This window comes from Ochotona curzoniae, unplaced genomic scaffold, assembly GCF_017591425.1.
Source record: "Ochotona curzoniae isolate NIBS_2020 unplaced genomic scaffold, NIBS_Ocur_1.0 contig_430, whole genome shotgun sequence".
Classification (NCBI taxonomy): domain Eukaryota; kingdom Metazoa; phylum Chordata; class Mammalia; order Lagomorpha; family Ochotonidae; genus Ochotona; species Ochotona curzoniae.
Window position 1 is genome coordinate 28,412,581 of NW_024466219.1, and position 16,251 is coordinate 28,428,831.

A 16,251-nucleotide genomic window follows, 5' to 3' on the forward strand; every position below is an offset into this window, starting at 1 on the left:
TCCAAGTCCATTTGGTCTGGCCTTAAGACAGCTACAGGTAGGACTCAAAATTGAGTAAACCTAGAGCAGCATGATTTTTAAGTTGATAACTTGCATGGTCTGCAAATAACAGAAATACCCAAAGGATCCTTGGCAGAAGCAAAGTGCCCAACCCTGATAAATGAAGATCCAGTCACAAAGACAACTTCGGAATATATATCATTATTTCTTTAGGATGCAAACTAATGCTGTTAATAGCTTCTAGTTTTAAATGGCCTTTACATGTGGATTATGTATGCCAGGAAGATAACCAAGCAGGCAAGATAAATTCTATTGTTTCACTCAAAATTAGACCATTTCTTTCCTCTAACACCTGTTAATTAATTCTGTCTCATTTCATTTAAAAAATAAGTAAGCTAGAAAGAGATTGCGATGTGGCCTACCTGAGCAGTTCTGAGTCAGTCCCCGGCTGTCTCCTTCACCATGCAGCACCACCTCCATAGGAAGGCTCAAGGCTAAGCAAGCTGTTAATGTACACATGGCACAGGGAACACCAATCCTCAGTTAAGTCAGACTTGGCCATCTGCAAAGTTACAGCTATTTCAGATCATCTCCAGTTAACTGTTTCTGGTTTAGTTGTTAAAACTGTCTCATTTATGATGCAGCAGTATTTCAATGTAAAACCATTTCTATCACAGTTGTGGCGACTGTTAGAAATGGCTGATTGGAAAGCAAACAATCTGGGATGTGGAGCATTCTGTGCCAGCTGCTCCGAGACAGTCACTCCTTATCATTTCATTCAGGTCTGAATCAAAGCTAAACCACTCACACATGGTCAGTGTAAGCTTCTTTAATAAGTGATGAAAGGCATTTGTAGTTCATAAACCATACTTAAGTGAAGGACAGCAGATGTTTCTTTACATATAAATAATTACCACATTGATTACATATCTTATGGTCATGAGGAAAAGAAAACATTCATTTGGCTACATTTTAATAGGATTTAAAGGAATTATTTTAAGGCTGGTTGACAACACTAAACCTGTACTGAGTTCTCTACAGGGTACAGCGTGCTGCCAAGCACCTGGGAACTGTGCGTGCCACAGAGGAAACCTGGCTCCTGCTGGTCCTTGAGGAGCTTATAGTGTGGAGATTGGACAAAAGGAATTCCTTAAGGCAAATTCTTCATCCTGTTAGAGCTACTGTGTACTGAATCACTCTAGAATCTAGAATTAATCCAATCAATAGAAGACACACAACTGAATTTGGCTGAGAATTCTTTGAGGTTCATATAGTTTTTATTAACATCAAACTAATAAACAGAACTGACCTAACAGACAACTGCAAGTAAAGAGTAGATTTCTTGAAGTACAAGGGCTAAAACAACTAATTATGATTACTTATTTCAAAAAGCAAACATACTGGCATGACTAGGGTTATTATACTAGTTTAAAAATAGGCCAAGTACTGAAATTGCATTCCCCTCATGCATTGTTTATTAAAATAGTGAATGTTAGAGTATGCAGGTTCTACATCTAACCCACAGAACGCTCACCACAAATTTTAATGTTCTGTATATCAAATAGCCACCTCATGTGTACTATGAAAGTTTTATTTATGCCCTGTGAAGTCAACAGTAATGTAAATAGGCAAATTACAACAAGCCAATGACCTACATATTCTCATATGGATGAATTTCAACATTCAGTATATCTAAATAGGAAACAAATGGCAATCCTATCTAGCTATATTTAAAAAAAATAGAATATCTTTCCAGATTTTGCATACTCATCACTGTAGGAGGTATGCAGGTTTTAAGGTTTTACAATCAGTTTTCAGAAAAAACAGCAGTTGTTCCTGTAATATCATGTTAGCAACTGACTTATTTTAGATTACATGATTTGGAAGACATTGTAAACCTATGTAAAAATTTGTATTTCTGAGATGGTTCCAATGTTGACCCTGGAGTTATCAGAAAGAGTAACAATGTGACGCAGAAGAACAGCTAATCAACATGATTAAAAGTATGCTCACTTTCAGAATAACAACCTGGTCATCTGGAAAAACTCACAGCCAAGGGATGCCGATCTGGCCAAGGCACACTGCTTCTAAGCGATCAGACCAGAGTGAAGACAGGCTACCTCGCAGGAGCAAGCCTGTCATCTCCAGACCACCTCAGTGTAACTGGTCCACTTGCCCTCAACGCAGTTTCATGTTATTCGACCCACCTCAACCCAAAGTTTGAAATTAACTCAACCTAAGTTAGAGCATATTGGAGCAACAGTGAACAGATGTGTAAACTCTTGCACATTCTTATTGCTGTATTAAGTCTGAAGATAAGCAAACCTACCCACAACAGTATATTTCCACGAAGCAGGGCAGAAGTAGTGGTAACTTACAAAACATATTATTAATTGCATAATTAATAGAAAAGTAAAAATATGGTTTAAAATCTGCAATACACCTGTATCCAAAGGAGTCTTTTTACGTCAGTGATGTGCTAGACTGAATCTTGTGGTGCATCTTTGCAGTGGACTCTGGGTCGTGGGCACAGGTACGGCTTGCTTTCTGATTTCTGAAGGATGAACATGCTACACAGAGCTGTGATGGTTTCTAACAAGTGGCAAAATCCACAGAAATTCCAGGTTATTCATGTCAGCATCATTCCTTGTGCAAAGTCTGATGTAGATGAAGATAAAGTGGTTTCTTGGTCAATAATTGTAATTTCTTTCTTTTAAAGTCAGTGGGTTTCTTGTATCTGTAACCACAATGGAAAGACCATTATTTAAAATATGCTGATGACTGATCTAGTCTAAGGTTACACCTGGATTCATGCTCTAAGAAGAAAGACGTACTAGTTATCGTTAAATGAGTAGATACTATATGCACATCACTTACAGTTCTATCACAATTGGCCCAGGTTTAATTTCATCCATCTCCATGAAAGCAAAGCACTTGGTGCTGGTAAACCTTTTTTTGGGCTTGTAGTGCTTGAATTCAAAGAAGATAGCTGCACCTACAGCAATTGAAAGAAAATATAAGAGACCACAGAAGCAAAGACCACACATTTCTTATGTGTAAGTAAGCTTTTTATTGGTCACCTGGAGCATTATCAACAAACCACAGTTTGCCTAAGTACACAGCGTAACCTGGGTCAAGCAGACACTGATAGTGACACATGCCTGTTACTCCAAACTGAGTAGTGTGCCCTTTCTCCACATCACTCACACAGTACACAAATACTCCCTGATCTATACTGACCCAAGAATGTATGTAAACCACAGAAGAATATAAAATATTAAATACCGCAAGACACTTCAGTGTTAGCAGTAATACCCGTAAAACCTCATTAAATGGAAAAGACATTTTTCTAACAGTTCCTAAAACAATTCAGGTCTGAGTCACTTTTCTTCCCCCTGAAATAAAGTCGATTTGGGGGATGTTACAGAGTTCAAACATTAGTCAGATGCTAGTTCAGTTGTAAAGTGGTAAGGGTTTCCTAATGCTTTTTGCAAGTGTGTAAAGCATACTATGGAAGGAAAGGGACTCTAGGGCAAGAATATTCCACTTTGCAGTGAGCTAGTGATAACAAAGAATTCAGAGCAGTTCTAGGTCCCCAAAGGAAAAAAGCTGGAAGTAGACAACCTCATCCGCAGTGTGCCAAGAACAGTTTCTGAAGAAGGCACAGAAACTGATGGAAGTCAGGGTCTCGCGTTTAACTGGCTACTTGTTAATACCTTACACTTTCCAGAAAGCTGCTGGATCTTAGCCTTTAAAGATAATCTTCATGTCTCTAATGCTTTTGAGTGGTGACAAAACTCTGAAGTGATGAGAAGCTCAACATCCCGAAATGCAGTACAGCCTAGCACCTCACCTGGCCAAGAAGGGAAGAAGAACCATTCCCGCAAGAGACAATGGCAGGTGGGTGAGGGAGAGGGGCCCGGTTAGTCTCTACCCGGCACACCCGGAGACGTCACAGGGAGGGCCACCTCTCGCCCCTAGGTGGGTGACTTGCCCATCCACAGGAGAGGTGGGGCTTCTCTTCTCCCTCCTACAGAAGTCTCTGTTCATTTAAAACCCTCAGAGATTTTAAGACAATAGATCACATTTCTTAGACCTCTCAGCTATGAAAACCATTTTTCAGCATAACCGTGTATGATGTCTAAACACATGTGAAAATAAAGGTGTTTCAAAAGTCCAAGCATGTTTCCTTCCTTTTGAGGAAGCTGAATTTTTATTCATCTGCATCATCAGTAAATCATGGATTTCCTGTCTCCTTGGTTTGTGTAGCCCTATAAATTATATTTACAAGAGAAAAGTTAGTGGCTGGTGCTACTTTTGTACCAGCAGCTCAAGTCCTGGTTGCTCTACCTCTGTCCTAGGTTCCTACTCATCTGCTTGTGAAGCAGCTCCCAGCCCTTGGGGCCCTGCATCTATGTGGGAGACCTGGAAGAAGCTCTTCATTCCTGGCTCTGGCCTGGCTCAGCTCTGGCCATGGCAGCTAACTGAGGACTGAACCAGTGGATGGAAGATCTTTTTCTCTATCGCTCCCTAACTTTGCCTTTAAAATAAATATATATACATATATTTTTAAAGGTGAGACTATTTTAGGAAGATTAATTGAAAAACTGAAATGCTTGAAAACCAAAAAGTCTTCATTATCGTTAGTATCACTTAAAACCACGTAACTAAGTTTAAAGGCAGGGATGGTGAATATTCAAATCTTGAATATAGTACAATTCTTTTTAAAAATTTTATTTTTTGGGCCCGGCGCGGTGGCGCAAGTGGTTAAGGTCCTCGCCTTGCATGCCCGGGATCCCATATGGGCGCCGGTTCTATCCCAGCAGCCCTGCTTCCCTTCCAGCTCCCTGCCTGTAGCCCGGGAAGGCAGTCAAGGACAGCCCAAAGCCTTGGGACCCTGCACCCGTGTCGGATACCGGGAAGAGGCTCCTGGCTTCGGACCGGCATAGCATCGGCCGTTGAGGCTCACTTGGGGAGTGAGTCATCAGACGGAAGATCTTCCTCTCTGTCTCTCCTCTCTGTATATCTGCCTTTCCAATAAAAATAAGAATAAATCTTTAAAAAAAAATTTTATTTCTTTTACTTGGAAGCCAGAGTTACCAAGAGGGGGAGAGACAGAGATCTCCCATCATCTGGTTCACTCCTCAAATAGCTGCAATGGCCAGGACTGGACTGGTCTGTCTGAAGCCAGGAGCCAGGAGCTTCTTCCAGATCTCCCAGATGGGTTCAGGGGTCCAAGGTTTTGGGCCATCCTTCACTGTTCTCCTAGGCCATGTGCTGCATCAGAAGTAAAGTAGCTGGGACTAGAACCATGCACCCATATGAAATGCTGGCACTGCAGGCAGCTTGTACTGCACCAACCCCTATAGTACATCTAAGTAGTTAAGAAGGAACAGAATGTAACAGAAAAGTCAGCCCACAAAAACCCCATTTTCTCCCTTTCACATCAGAAACATTTCTCACAGCAATGGGAAAAAGTAAATGGAAAAATACTACTAGTATTTTTATTCAGAAGGCATATGTCATACTGAGATTTCTCCAACATAACCAAGCAGCTCCTATTTGCATACTGTTCCTAAAACAGCAACTCTTGAGCTTTGGTGCTTATCAGAAACACCAAGAACAGTTCTGACTACCAAGGCCCACCTCTCCCTTTCTGATTCAGGTCTAGGCTGGGATCTTAGCATTGGTATCTAACATGGTTCCAGGTACTGCACTCTGGAGCTGCCATCTGAGAAGCCCTGCTCCCACAGAAGCAAAGAAAAGTAAGACTTTGAGTGGCTGGTGGAGGAGGCAGACACGTAAAATAAATTCAGTATTCTAGAGGCTGAGGCAATGATTTCAAAAGGCTCCTGTACATATGAACAAGCTTCCTGGGAAGTATGACATCTCCAGAAACCATAACTGAATGTCAGGTGGTCCATGGCCTCTGCAGCTGGCTTTTTGTGGAATGGGACATTCCTACTGGGCAGACTCACAGAGCAGCAGATAATCCTAAAAATGGCTCAACTCAGGAGTGCAACTCCACTATTCTAACAACTCGTTTTAGTCCTTTGCTATCTTCCTGACAACTGAGTGCAAGTCAGGGTACCTTTCTAAGCGGTATAGTCAACTGAACAGAAAGCTGAGTCTTCAACATACAGACTGGGTCAGCAGGGAGCCTTGGGAGCCCCTGCATGCCCAGCTCTTCAGGATGACAAAGCCTCTGTTCCTCCTTAAAGATGAAATCCAGTTTAGCATTAAAAACATTTTACTGTGTAACAATGTTATACGGCTAGATAATGTAATTCCTGATTGCCTTATATGTTTTTAAATTGTATGTTTTATCAAGAAATATTCCATGAATTTGCTTTTGCCAGAAATGCTTAAAATGTTATGTCCCTGCACATGCAAACATGAAGGAAACAAGGAGCTGGTTCATAAGCAGCCAGTTATTTATCTTCACAAACCTTTGGTTAATTTTTCAACATGCTTCTGGAGCTCAATGTCCACATTAAAGTGAACATATGTATCTTCTTTTCTTGAAGCCACTGGAGTATCTTGCACAGGAGTTAAATCTATCCCATTTAGATCTAGAGAGGGGAGAAGAAAGAGATTCCGGCTTAAACACATTCAAACACACAGGCCCAAAACTGCAAACAAACTGCAAATGTTGTATTTCCTAAAGGGCCCGGGAGAGAGCTAAGAGAAGATCTGTTGATGAAATCCCCATCTGCAGAGGCAGGCACTGAAGAGCTGTGGTGTGCTTAGGGGCACACAGGGGAAGCTGGGCAGGGTACATGGGACCTGCGCAGAGAGGGGAGGTTCTTACAGGACCAGGTACAACTGAAATCTGGCAGAAGGCAGAATCTGATCTCAAGAGCTGACAGAAAAGAATTTTATTTTCCTTGAGGAATAGGCTGCTATGTTTTTGTGTGCATTAAAAATCTGCAATGTAAATACTATATTGCACAATGGGACACACCTGTGTCAGGGGAGGGAAAGTTTGTTAATTGTATCCTGGAGTCTGTGTCTGCTGTTTAAGACTGTGTGTGTGTTATCAGCCAACACCATGGATGGAATCCAAAAAAACACAATGATAGATCTGAAGACAAATTCAAAAGCGAAAGTGAGGGGCGGGCATTGTGGTGCAGCACATTAAAGTGATGCCTGTGATGCTGGTATCCAATACTGACTGAAGCAACTATGGTGAACTCCGATCTAGTTCCCTCCTTACGTATGTGGGAAAGCAGAACACGGCCCCAGAGCTTGGTCTCCCGCTGCTACCATGGGACACCTAGATGGAAGCCAGGCTTCTGGCTCTGGCATGGCACAGCTCTGGCTATTCTGATCATTTGGGGAGTGAACCAGTGGATAGAAGATCTGAATCTCCCCCACCCTCTTATTTTGCCTTTCAAATAAATGAAATCTTTAAAAAGAAAAAACAAAAGTGAGTATAAGTTACAAACAGGAAGATTTTTTAGTAAATCTCTTAAAACTGTTGAGTGGAGGATGTGTCCATCTCTTCCAGGAATTTGGCTTCCCAACAGAATAAATTAAAGTAACTTATCACAGATGTAAGAAGAGCTCACCCACAAGAAAATGCTGTCCTAGGGTGGCCTATTTGCCCAACAGTAAAGATGGCTCTGTGTCATATCACACTGTAGTACCTGGGCTCATCGCCTCTAGGCATTTGGCTAAGACCAAGTGTAGTACATTGGCCCAAGGTCCAGATTCCTGCTAAGACAATGCTGCAAAGCAGCAGCAACAGCTTAAAGTCTTGGGTCCCTGCTATCCATAAGAGGCCTAGATTGAGCTTCTGGCTCCCAGCTTTGGCTCAACTTAGTCCCAGTGATTTAGGGTATGTGGGATGTGAATAGTGGGTGGGATGTCTCTCCCTCTGTCTCTATGCCTCTCAAATAACTAACTGTTAAGAGGTTTTAACTGCCCCTAAAGAGAGGCACCATTATAAAATTCACCAGAGGGAAGTAAACGTATTTGCAATTATTTACCCTTTACACTAACTGTAATATAGGGATCAATGCACTGCCCAGCATCTTTCAGACCAATCTTCTCAATTCTGATTGTGAGTAACGTCATTCCTGGTTCTGAGGGCAACCTCGGTAATAAAGTACCTGGTAAACAGAGAAATGGCAATAAAGGTTAGCTCTACCAATAATTTCAATGGAATATCTTAAAGACAGAAAGGAAATAGTCTTGTTCTTAATAGCCTGCTTTTAACTGGCGTAGTAACTAGCCAGGTGTTACAAATTCTTGGTTTCCACAATTCTCAAACATTTGCTATTATTCTTTTCCAATAATTATAGTTAAGTCTGTACCTCTGTGTCTCATGTTCATTATCAAAAATTTATTTTGCTAAAATTAAAGTCACTCTAGGAAGCTGAGTTGTAAATCACATAATAAAATGCTTCATATGTACTCATATAGAGAATGTATTTTACATCTCAAGTGGCAGAATGGAAACAAGAAAAAGATTTTTAAATAATTTGTCAAATCATAGCAAAGTTTGAGAAATCAAATACCACAACTTACAAATCCTTTACTATCTGATAAAATACTGACAAGATAATGTATAATTGAATATTTATGTATATAATTGAATGTTAGTCTAATTTTCCTTCTCTATTCCTCATTCTATATGATTCTCTCAGAAATCAGTACTACTGAATATGCAACATAAAACAAGTTATATAGTTAAGATCTGTTCCACACAGCAATTCAACTTTTGAAAACTGAACAACCCAGTAGCTGACAGTAATCCTGTGCTGTCTACACACCCCAAACTACACACACTGCAAACACACTGCTCCACCGTCTCCAGTTCACAATGTCTTCTCCTGATGTTAATGACTGAAGTACCTCAGGCACAGACAGGACTCAATGAACTTCTTGCACTCATAAGTACATTCCGCTTGACTGACCGCAACCAGTCTTAGAAGGGATTTTGGGAGGTTACAGAAATGCTCTAAGCTTAAATTAATGTCACAGCTGCACAACTCTATAAAAATTTATCAAAAGTCGCTGGGTCATATACTTATAGTAGGTGAATTTTATAACAGGCAATGTAAATTTAATAAAGTTGAAAAAACAGTTTTAAAAATGTGCTACGTTTTTATCCTGGAGTTTTAAAAAAACAATTAGAAGACTAGACAATACAAAAAAATGCAGGAACAGGAAAGAATAAAGGCATTATTCCACTATTGCGTGAACTGATTTTAATGGGTTAGGGATGATAAGCCTCTACATACACAGTCTTGCCCTATGCCCGCACTCCCCACCCAAAAAAATTAAAGGAGCTGACATTGTGATGCAGAGAGTTAAGCTGTTTCTTGAAATGCCAGGAATTTCATATGGACTGTCAGTTCAACTCCTGTGCTTAGGTTTCTGCCACCAAGGTGGAGACCCAAATGTAGCTCCTGACTCTCAGCTTCAGCTTGGCAGACCATCTGTTGCAGCCATTTGGTGAGTGTGCCAGTAGAGGACGATTTCTGTCTCCACTCTCTCCATTTGGCAGCACATACACTAAGATAAATCTTTTTTTTTTAAATAATCAATATATATATATATGACCTAAGACCTATGCCACTGTGTCTGCCTGATTCACTTACAGACACCTACCTCTAGGTAATGGAGTTTGGATAGATTGTTTAGGATGAGTCAACAATTTTGAGACTTTATGAAAAATGCAGTAGCATAGGTTTTTCTGAGCTTTTCCATGAAAAGATCCATAGTCACACTCTTCCAGGATCTCAATAAAGTTTCCTCCAAAAGAGTGTCTGAGTGGCTACGTTTGTTAAACAAAGACCTGTTCAATCAAGAATGCTTCAAGGACCGTAATAACTGTCTCACCTAGCAACAAGGCAGGCTCTTAGCAGATGTCACAGCCATCAGCAGTGTGCAGAGAGGGGCTTGGGTAAGGGAGGCGTCCCCCTGTGGGGCCGTGTGTGTCACAGCCGACCACCAGCAGCCAGCGAAAGCCACTCTCCCTCCTGTGGAGGAGCACCTGCAGCCTTGTCCCTCATCTGCAACTTCTCTGCTCCAAAAGGATACTGACAGAAATGAAGTTCCTAGCACAGACTCAGCTCCTGTCACGTGGAATGGTCCTCTTGGTATGGCTAAAGAGGCAGGGGCAATGGAGCCCTAAGGACCAGGATTGTCAAGGAACACCAGTCCAGGGATCAGGTTCTGGCTTCTGCGCAAAGTGACGCCAGTGGAATCTTGTAAGACATTGTTTTCCCATGTAGAAGAGGAAGACAATCTCTTCTCTTACTATCTTTTCTTTTAAAATGTTTGTATCACACATTGTAACAAAATGAAGTTTTTTTAAAGCAAAAAATGGGCAATAGTATGACAGTAACTACCCCCAAAATAGCAATGGGCAATTACTTAGGTCAGAACATTACAGAGGCATGCCTTCTCAGAAAAGTACCAAGGATTATGCCTTTTGTAAACACTGTGACAAGGCTTTAAGCAAATTGATTTGCTTTATATTTATATGATATTGTACAGATGTTGTCACAGGCAGTGGGACTTCAGTGAGATGAACTGGTCCTTACACTGCCTTGCTGCTTTGAAAATTAAACAAGGAGAATAATTTCTTTTCCACATTTTTAGGACAGATTTAAAATCACAGGTCAAAAATACAGGCTAAGCACTACTACGCATTTCTGTGTAGCTGTGTGCACATTGCACTAGTGTTCGTTGTTACAGATTTATCATATTTGTAACTAAATTCATGCATTTAGTATTACCAATTCAGTCTGCCATCTAAATATACATATATATGTAAATTTTAAGGAAGAGAAACAGAGAAGCACACAGGAGAGCTCACGCCCTGCGTTCTCCTCAGGTGCCTTTGTCTCTCCCTTTCTTATTTTCAAGTATCATAAATCTTAAAAGAAAAGAAGGCCTGTGTCTTTTAAAACTATCTCTTAGCTATCTGTTTCATTCATAATGTTTTGACTTATTTTTTTATAACAACTTTACTATTCAATATTTGCAATAAATTTTGAAGCTATAAAAATAACAGCTCATAAATTTGTAATTGCTATTTCAATGAACACCATCAAATATAACTTTAGAAAAGTTAATTCCGGGCCCAGCATGGAGGTCTAGTGGCTAAAGTCCTTGCCTTGAACACTTAGGGGTCCCATATGGGCACCGGTTCTAATCCCAGCGGGCAGCTCCACCTCCCATCTAGCTCCCTGCTTGTGGTCTGGGAAAGCAGTCGAGGACGGCCCAAAGCCTTGGGACCCTGCACCCACTTGGGAGACCTGGAGGAAGTTCCTGGCTCCTGGCTTCGGATCAGCGTAGCACCGGCCATTGCGGTCACTTGAGTGAATCGGACGGAAGCTCTCTCTGTCTCTCCTCCTCTCTGTATATCTGAGTTTTCAATAAAAAACTAAGTCTTAAAAAAAAAAATGAATTCCTAGATTGACCTAAGCCAGATACTTAATAGAAATTCTAAAATTTGAAAAGGAATTAATACTAAAAAAGGTAAGCCAAGATAATTAATTTTTTTTCTTTTATAAAAAAGTTGGTCAAGTCATTTTCAGGTTTTTTGTTTTTGTTTACTTGAAATGCAGAGTTGCAGAGAGCGGTGGGGAAGGAGGGAGAAGGAGTTTTCCACTCACTGGTTCACACTACAAATGGCCACAACAATTAGTATTGGGCCAGGAGGAAGTCAGGAGCTTCGTCTAGGTCTCTGATGTGGGTGACAGAGGCCCAGACAGCACCTTCCACTGCTTTTCGTAGGCCATTAGCAGGGAGCTGGAGTGGAAGTGGAGCAGCTGACACAGAAACTGGTGGCCTTTTGGGATGCTGGCGTCACAAGCAACTTTACTTACTATGCTACATTGCTATCTCCTATTTTTACTGCTTTTTGTCAGCCAGATCAGCATTTCACACCTTATTCATTAGCATGTGAACATTAGTGCTAGGCTCTTCATATTTAGGGCCTTACTTAATCTCAGTAAATTTATAAGTTTGGCACTACCATTATCTCATTTTATAACAAAAGAGGTTCAGACTGATTTAGGTAACAAAGTGAGTTCACTGAACTACTGATTTGACAGAGACCAAACTAAAAAGCTCAGGTATCTGTTGGCTCAAGTCCCTACTGTTCTTATTCCTAATACCCGCTCCCCTAATATTATTGAAAGTACTGGAATATTACTCTAATTATGAAGAAAGTGATCTAGATGACAAACTACATTTACATCATAAAGTTTCTAGAGGCTATTTTAAATGTATCACATTATACTACACTGCTATGCTTCCTGAAGTGAATTACCTTACCAGAAATAAAAACTATGTACAACATAATAATATAGCAGTACACAACAGTAACCGGGAGAGGCCAGTCACCTAGGGTGCTTGTCTAGGTTATTTGCAGAGGTAAGAACTTTCACTGAGATCTTTCATAAATAAGCCTGTAGTACATTCTTTGTTTTCCGAAAACAAGATGGAGGAAATAGGCAGTTGCTCATATCCATTCTCCTGCTCCAGTGTTAACCCTCAAAGTTTGACTAATAACTAACAAGAGAATTATGATAATACATAGAAAAACACACAACAAGCCTGAGAATGCTATGCTCTTAGGCCCATTTGCAGCTAAGCCTTTTGGTGGCATCTGGGGATTCCCACCACTCGTTGATAGGAATGGTCACTGTGCCTAAACTGTGCAAGCAATATGATCTATATTGAACACTTGCTTTCCTCTGGAGTCTGGGACGTCAATGCATGTTAGGCAGACAATGCCAACAGGTTCATTCTCAAAGAAAACCCCTGGCCATGGAATCTCTTAGGAACTTCCCTAGAAGACAAGTTGCATTTATATTTGTGATTCCCTTGAGTTAGAATTCTTTGAGATTTGAACTTGATTTCTCCTGGTCTTCACTGGCGTGCCTTTTCCCTTTGCTAATTTGTTCATGGGTTTCCTCAGTGTGGTAACTCACAGCTGTGCATACAACTTTGTGCTAAGTCCTTGATGCCTACTGAATCCCTGGACATGAGCCAGTTAGATATCTGAGGACCCCGACATAGCCAGTTAGATAGCTTTATACTATGCTTATTAAAAAGCTACTGCAAGTAGGACAGCCAAGAAAATTGTTTACCTAAAGGACTGCACAGGCTCTAAAAGAGGTTTTACTCACCACTAGCAAACACTGTGATCTTGGATTAAGTCAAGCAATGCCTATTTTTAAGAAGAGACACCTACCAGGAACTCGAGCAGGGTAAGAATCAGGAGATCCTGCTCCAGCACCACCCTCCTCTTCATCTTCTTCAAATTCCAAATTCTCTTCTTCACCAGGTGCCAAAATTCTTCTACATGAAAAAGGATAGAAATGACAGTGAGCCAATACACTAAATATTAGTAAAGTCTCACAGTGAGATGTTGACGTAAAGAATGCTGACATGGCAGTAATAATATCCCTGTTTATCCCAGGAATACCAATAATATCCATGACATCAAAATGGATGTAAAAGAAACACTTGAAATATTTGAAAAACAGATGTAAAATAAGAAAACAAATATGTATGCTTCAAAATTTACCTTAATGGGATAGGCTGAACATCAAATGGAAATTCTTTATTATATGTAAGAATATTCTTTAAGACTAGAATAAAGAGATAAAGAATAAAAAGTTATATATTAAATGGCCAATTAATGTTGTTATGCCTATTAACATATGCTTTAAAATCTCCAGCTGTTCTATTATTCCAAAGCCGTACTGAATTTGTCTATCACTGTTCTATAAAAATGAAGCTTCCAGTAGTTTACTCCACATTCTAGTATTTTCAGAGTACTTGTCTCATCTTTAGGGAAGAGTCAAATCCAGAGTCTCAAGAGTCCTCATGGAAAACGGATCAGAGAATGGTTCTTATGTGCATGAGGTGCCAGGTGAGATCCACAGTACCAAGAAAGAGAACACCTCTACATACGCCACGTTCCTTGAGACAGATGTATATGAACACACCTTCATCTTTGTCCTGAGAAGACTTCCTCTCAGCATCACCAAAAAAGGAAGATTTGAAGCAGCAAGGTAATTATTTTCATATCACTTTAATGGAAAATTTATTATATGCACATAAATAACTATGTATTCTTACATGGTTACATACGTATGCAGACAATGGGAAAGCCAAACATATAAACACAACAATACATGGTTGTGTTCATTGTCATGAAGGACATCAACAGACGACAGTACATGCAGTAGGTCGAATGGGGCAGGACTGAGTGGAAGAGCAAGGACAGATGCAGTGTGCACACCATTAGAAGACATTTGAGCCAAGACCTAGGATGAGAGGAACTCCCCACAGCAGCTCTAGGGTAAGGGCTTTTCAGGTATCAGAGAATACACCTGAGCAACGACAATCAAAGGTTTGGCTTGTTGAGGGACTAAAGCGAATCACATGACTGAAGTTTGAAGAGCAAGTTATGTGGCAGAATGGGAAAGTTAGAAACTTTGAAATCAAGTCCTAGCCTTACGATTATGCTAAGAACTTGAACATTCACAAGACCAATTTGAACCCAATCCTAAAACAGAAATACTTCCTTCAGAAATTGATGAGAAAATTAATGCATATGTATCAAAAAAGCACCATAAAAATATTAGCTTGCATGATGATATGACAATTCATTCCCTCCACAAGTTTTATTATCCAGATGGCTAGAACCCTACTTTTGCAGGTCTCATTAAAAAACACTTTCTTTTTTAGATCACAAGATCTGTTCTAAATTTGTTAATTCAATTAACAATTACCAGTTAATATTTCAACTCAATAATCAATTATAACAATTGATCACTTACTATCTGTTGGATAGAAAGAACAGATGACAAAAATTTGTCATTCAGACCACAAAACATATTTTAATAAAATAAAAAAAAAATCAACCCTGAAAAAATATCTGCAAAACACTACAAATAAAAAGGTTGAAAACCGTATCAGTTACCAAAATCATCTCCTTTATTTGTATTATAACAAAAGAATTAAATTGCATTTTCCTTTCTGAGGTATAAAAGCTTTGAAAAGGAAATATCTGTTTGGCACTTTTAACAGTCTCTATTTTGCTTGTACATATAGAGTCCTGTGAATAATTTTAGAAGAAAAAAGATCCATTTTCAAGCTCTGTAACTACAGTGAGTTGCTGCTTCTTTCTTTTTAACCAACTACGGCATAAGAGATCCTTTTTTCATTAAAAAAAAAAAAAACATTAATTCAGTATTTGAAAGAAAAGGAGATAGGTCTTCCATCTGCTGGCTTACTCCCCAAATGACTACAGGCTGAAGCAAGGCGCCTGGAACCTCATCTATGTCTCAAACATGGGTGGCACTTGAGCCATCTTTTGCTGCTTCCCATGCATGTTAGTAAGGAGTTGTATTGCAAGTGGGGCAGCTGTGACTGACAACCACATACAAATGGTGTGCAGGTTGGTGTCTTAATCCACAGTGCCACATACAAGCCTCTCCACAAGCTTTTAAAGTAGTTTTACTTCCATGAACATTAGTAGTGATATTTTCAGAAGACATAGAAGAGTTCTCAGAAGGTGTTTTCTTTTTTCTTTTTTGTTTCAGATTTATTTACTTTCATTGGAAAGTCACATATACAGAAAGGAGAGACAAAGATATTCCATCTGCTGGTTCTCTCCCTGGGTGGTATCAATGGACTGAACTGAGCCAATCTGAGGCCAAGAACTTCTTCTGGGTCTCCCAAAAGGGTGCAGGGTCCTAAGGCTTTGGGCTGTCACCTACTGCCTTCCCAGGTCACAAGTAGGGAGTTGGATGGAATCCCCACACACACAAGTCAAGGACTTTAGTCACTAGGCCACCACACTGGGCCCATAAAGTATTTTCATGAATGCAAAGTCCACAGGGGACTGAGGGCCATTCCTGGCAGATTCCTGACAATGGGCTCATGAGTACAAATGCAGTACTTCCTTCTCACAGAGCACGGACCTGCCCTTTCCAAAGCTTACACTTTAAAAACAACACACAAAAATGTCAAAATGTGTTCTCTTTTTGGGGTTGACTCATTTCATTTTTGTGGTAGGCAAAAAGAACAACCGTGTCCCATCTGAAAAGTCATTTAAATTATGGAAGAAAATCCCCTAAAAACATTCAACTTAACAAAAATTTTCCAATTTCATACTATATACAAAGCATTGAATTAGCCTCTGCATAAACTGCAAAGGCTATTCGCAATCTTTTTAGGACTGGAAGAAAGCTAAGTAACAATAACGCAGAG

The 16,251-nt window shown here is 40.0% G+C and overlaps 1 protein-coding gene across 2 annotated transcripts in view; it reads right to left on the reverse strand.

Moving 5' to 3' along the window:
• Positions 1-814: 814 nt before the first annotated feature.
• AIDA (axin interactor, dorsalization associated) overlaps positions 815-16,251 on the reverse strand; it is a 38,610-nt gene continuing 23,173 nt past the window's right edge. The window contains exons 5-10 of one of the 2 annotated variants that reach the window (XM_040985724.1): positions 13,556-13,619; positions 13,220-13,326; positions 7,992-8,114; positions 6,450-6,572; positions 2,878-2,995; positions 815-2,737 (exon numbers count right to left, since the gene is read on the reverse strand). In XM_040985724.1, the coding sequence (XP_040841658.1) occupies positions 2,641-2,737; positions 2,878-2,995; positions 6,450-6,572; positions 7,992-8,114; positions 13,220-13,326; positions 13,556-13,619 (632 nt within the window). In that variant the 3' untranslated portion in view covers positions 815-2,640. The remainder of the gene's footprint in view (positions 2,738-2,877; positions 2,996-6,449; positions 6,573-7,991; positions 8,115-13,219; positions 13,327-13,555; positions 13,620-16,251) is intronic. The other variant, XM_040985725.1, reaches the window with a different exon arrangement.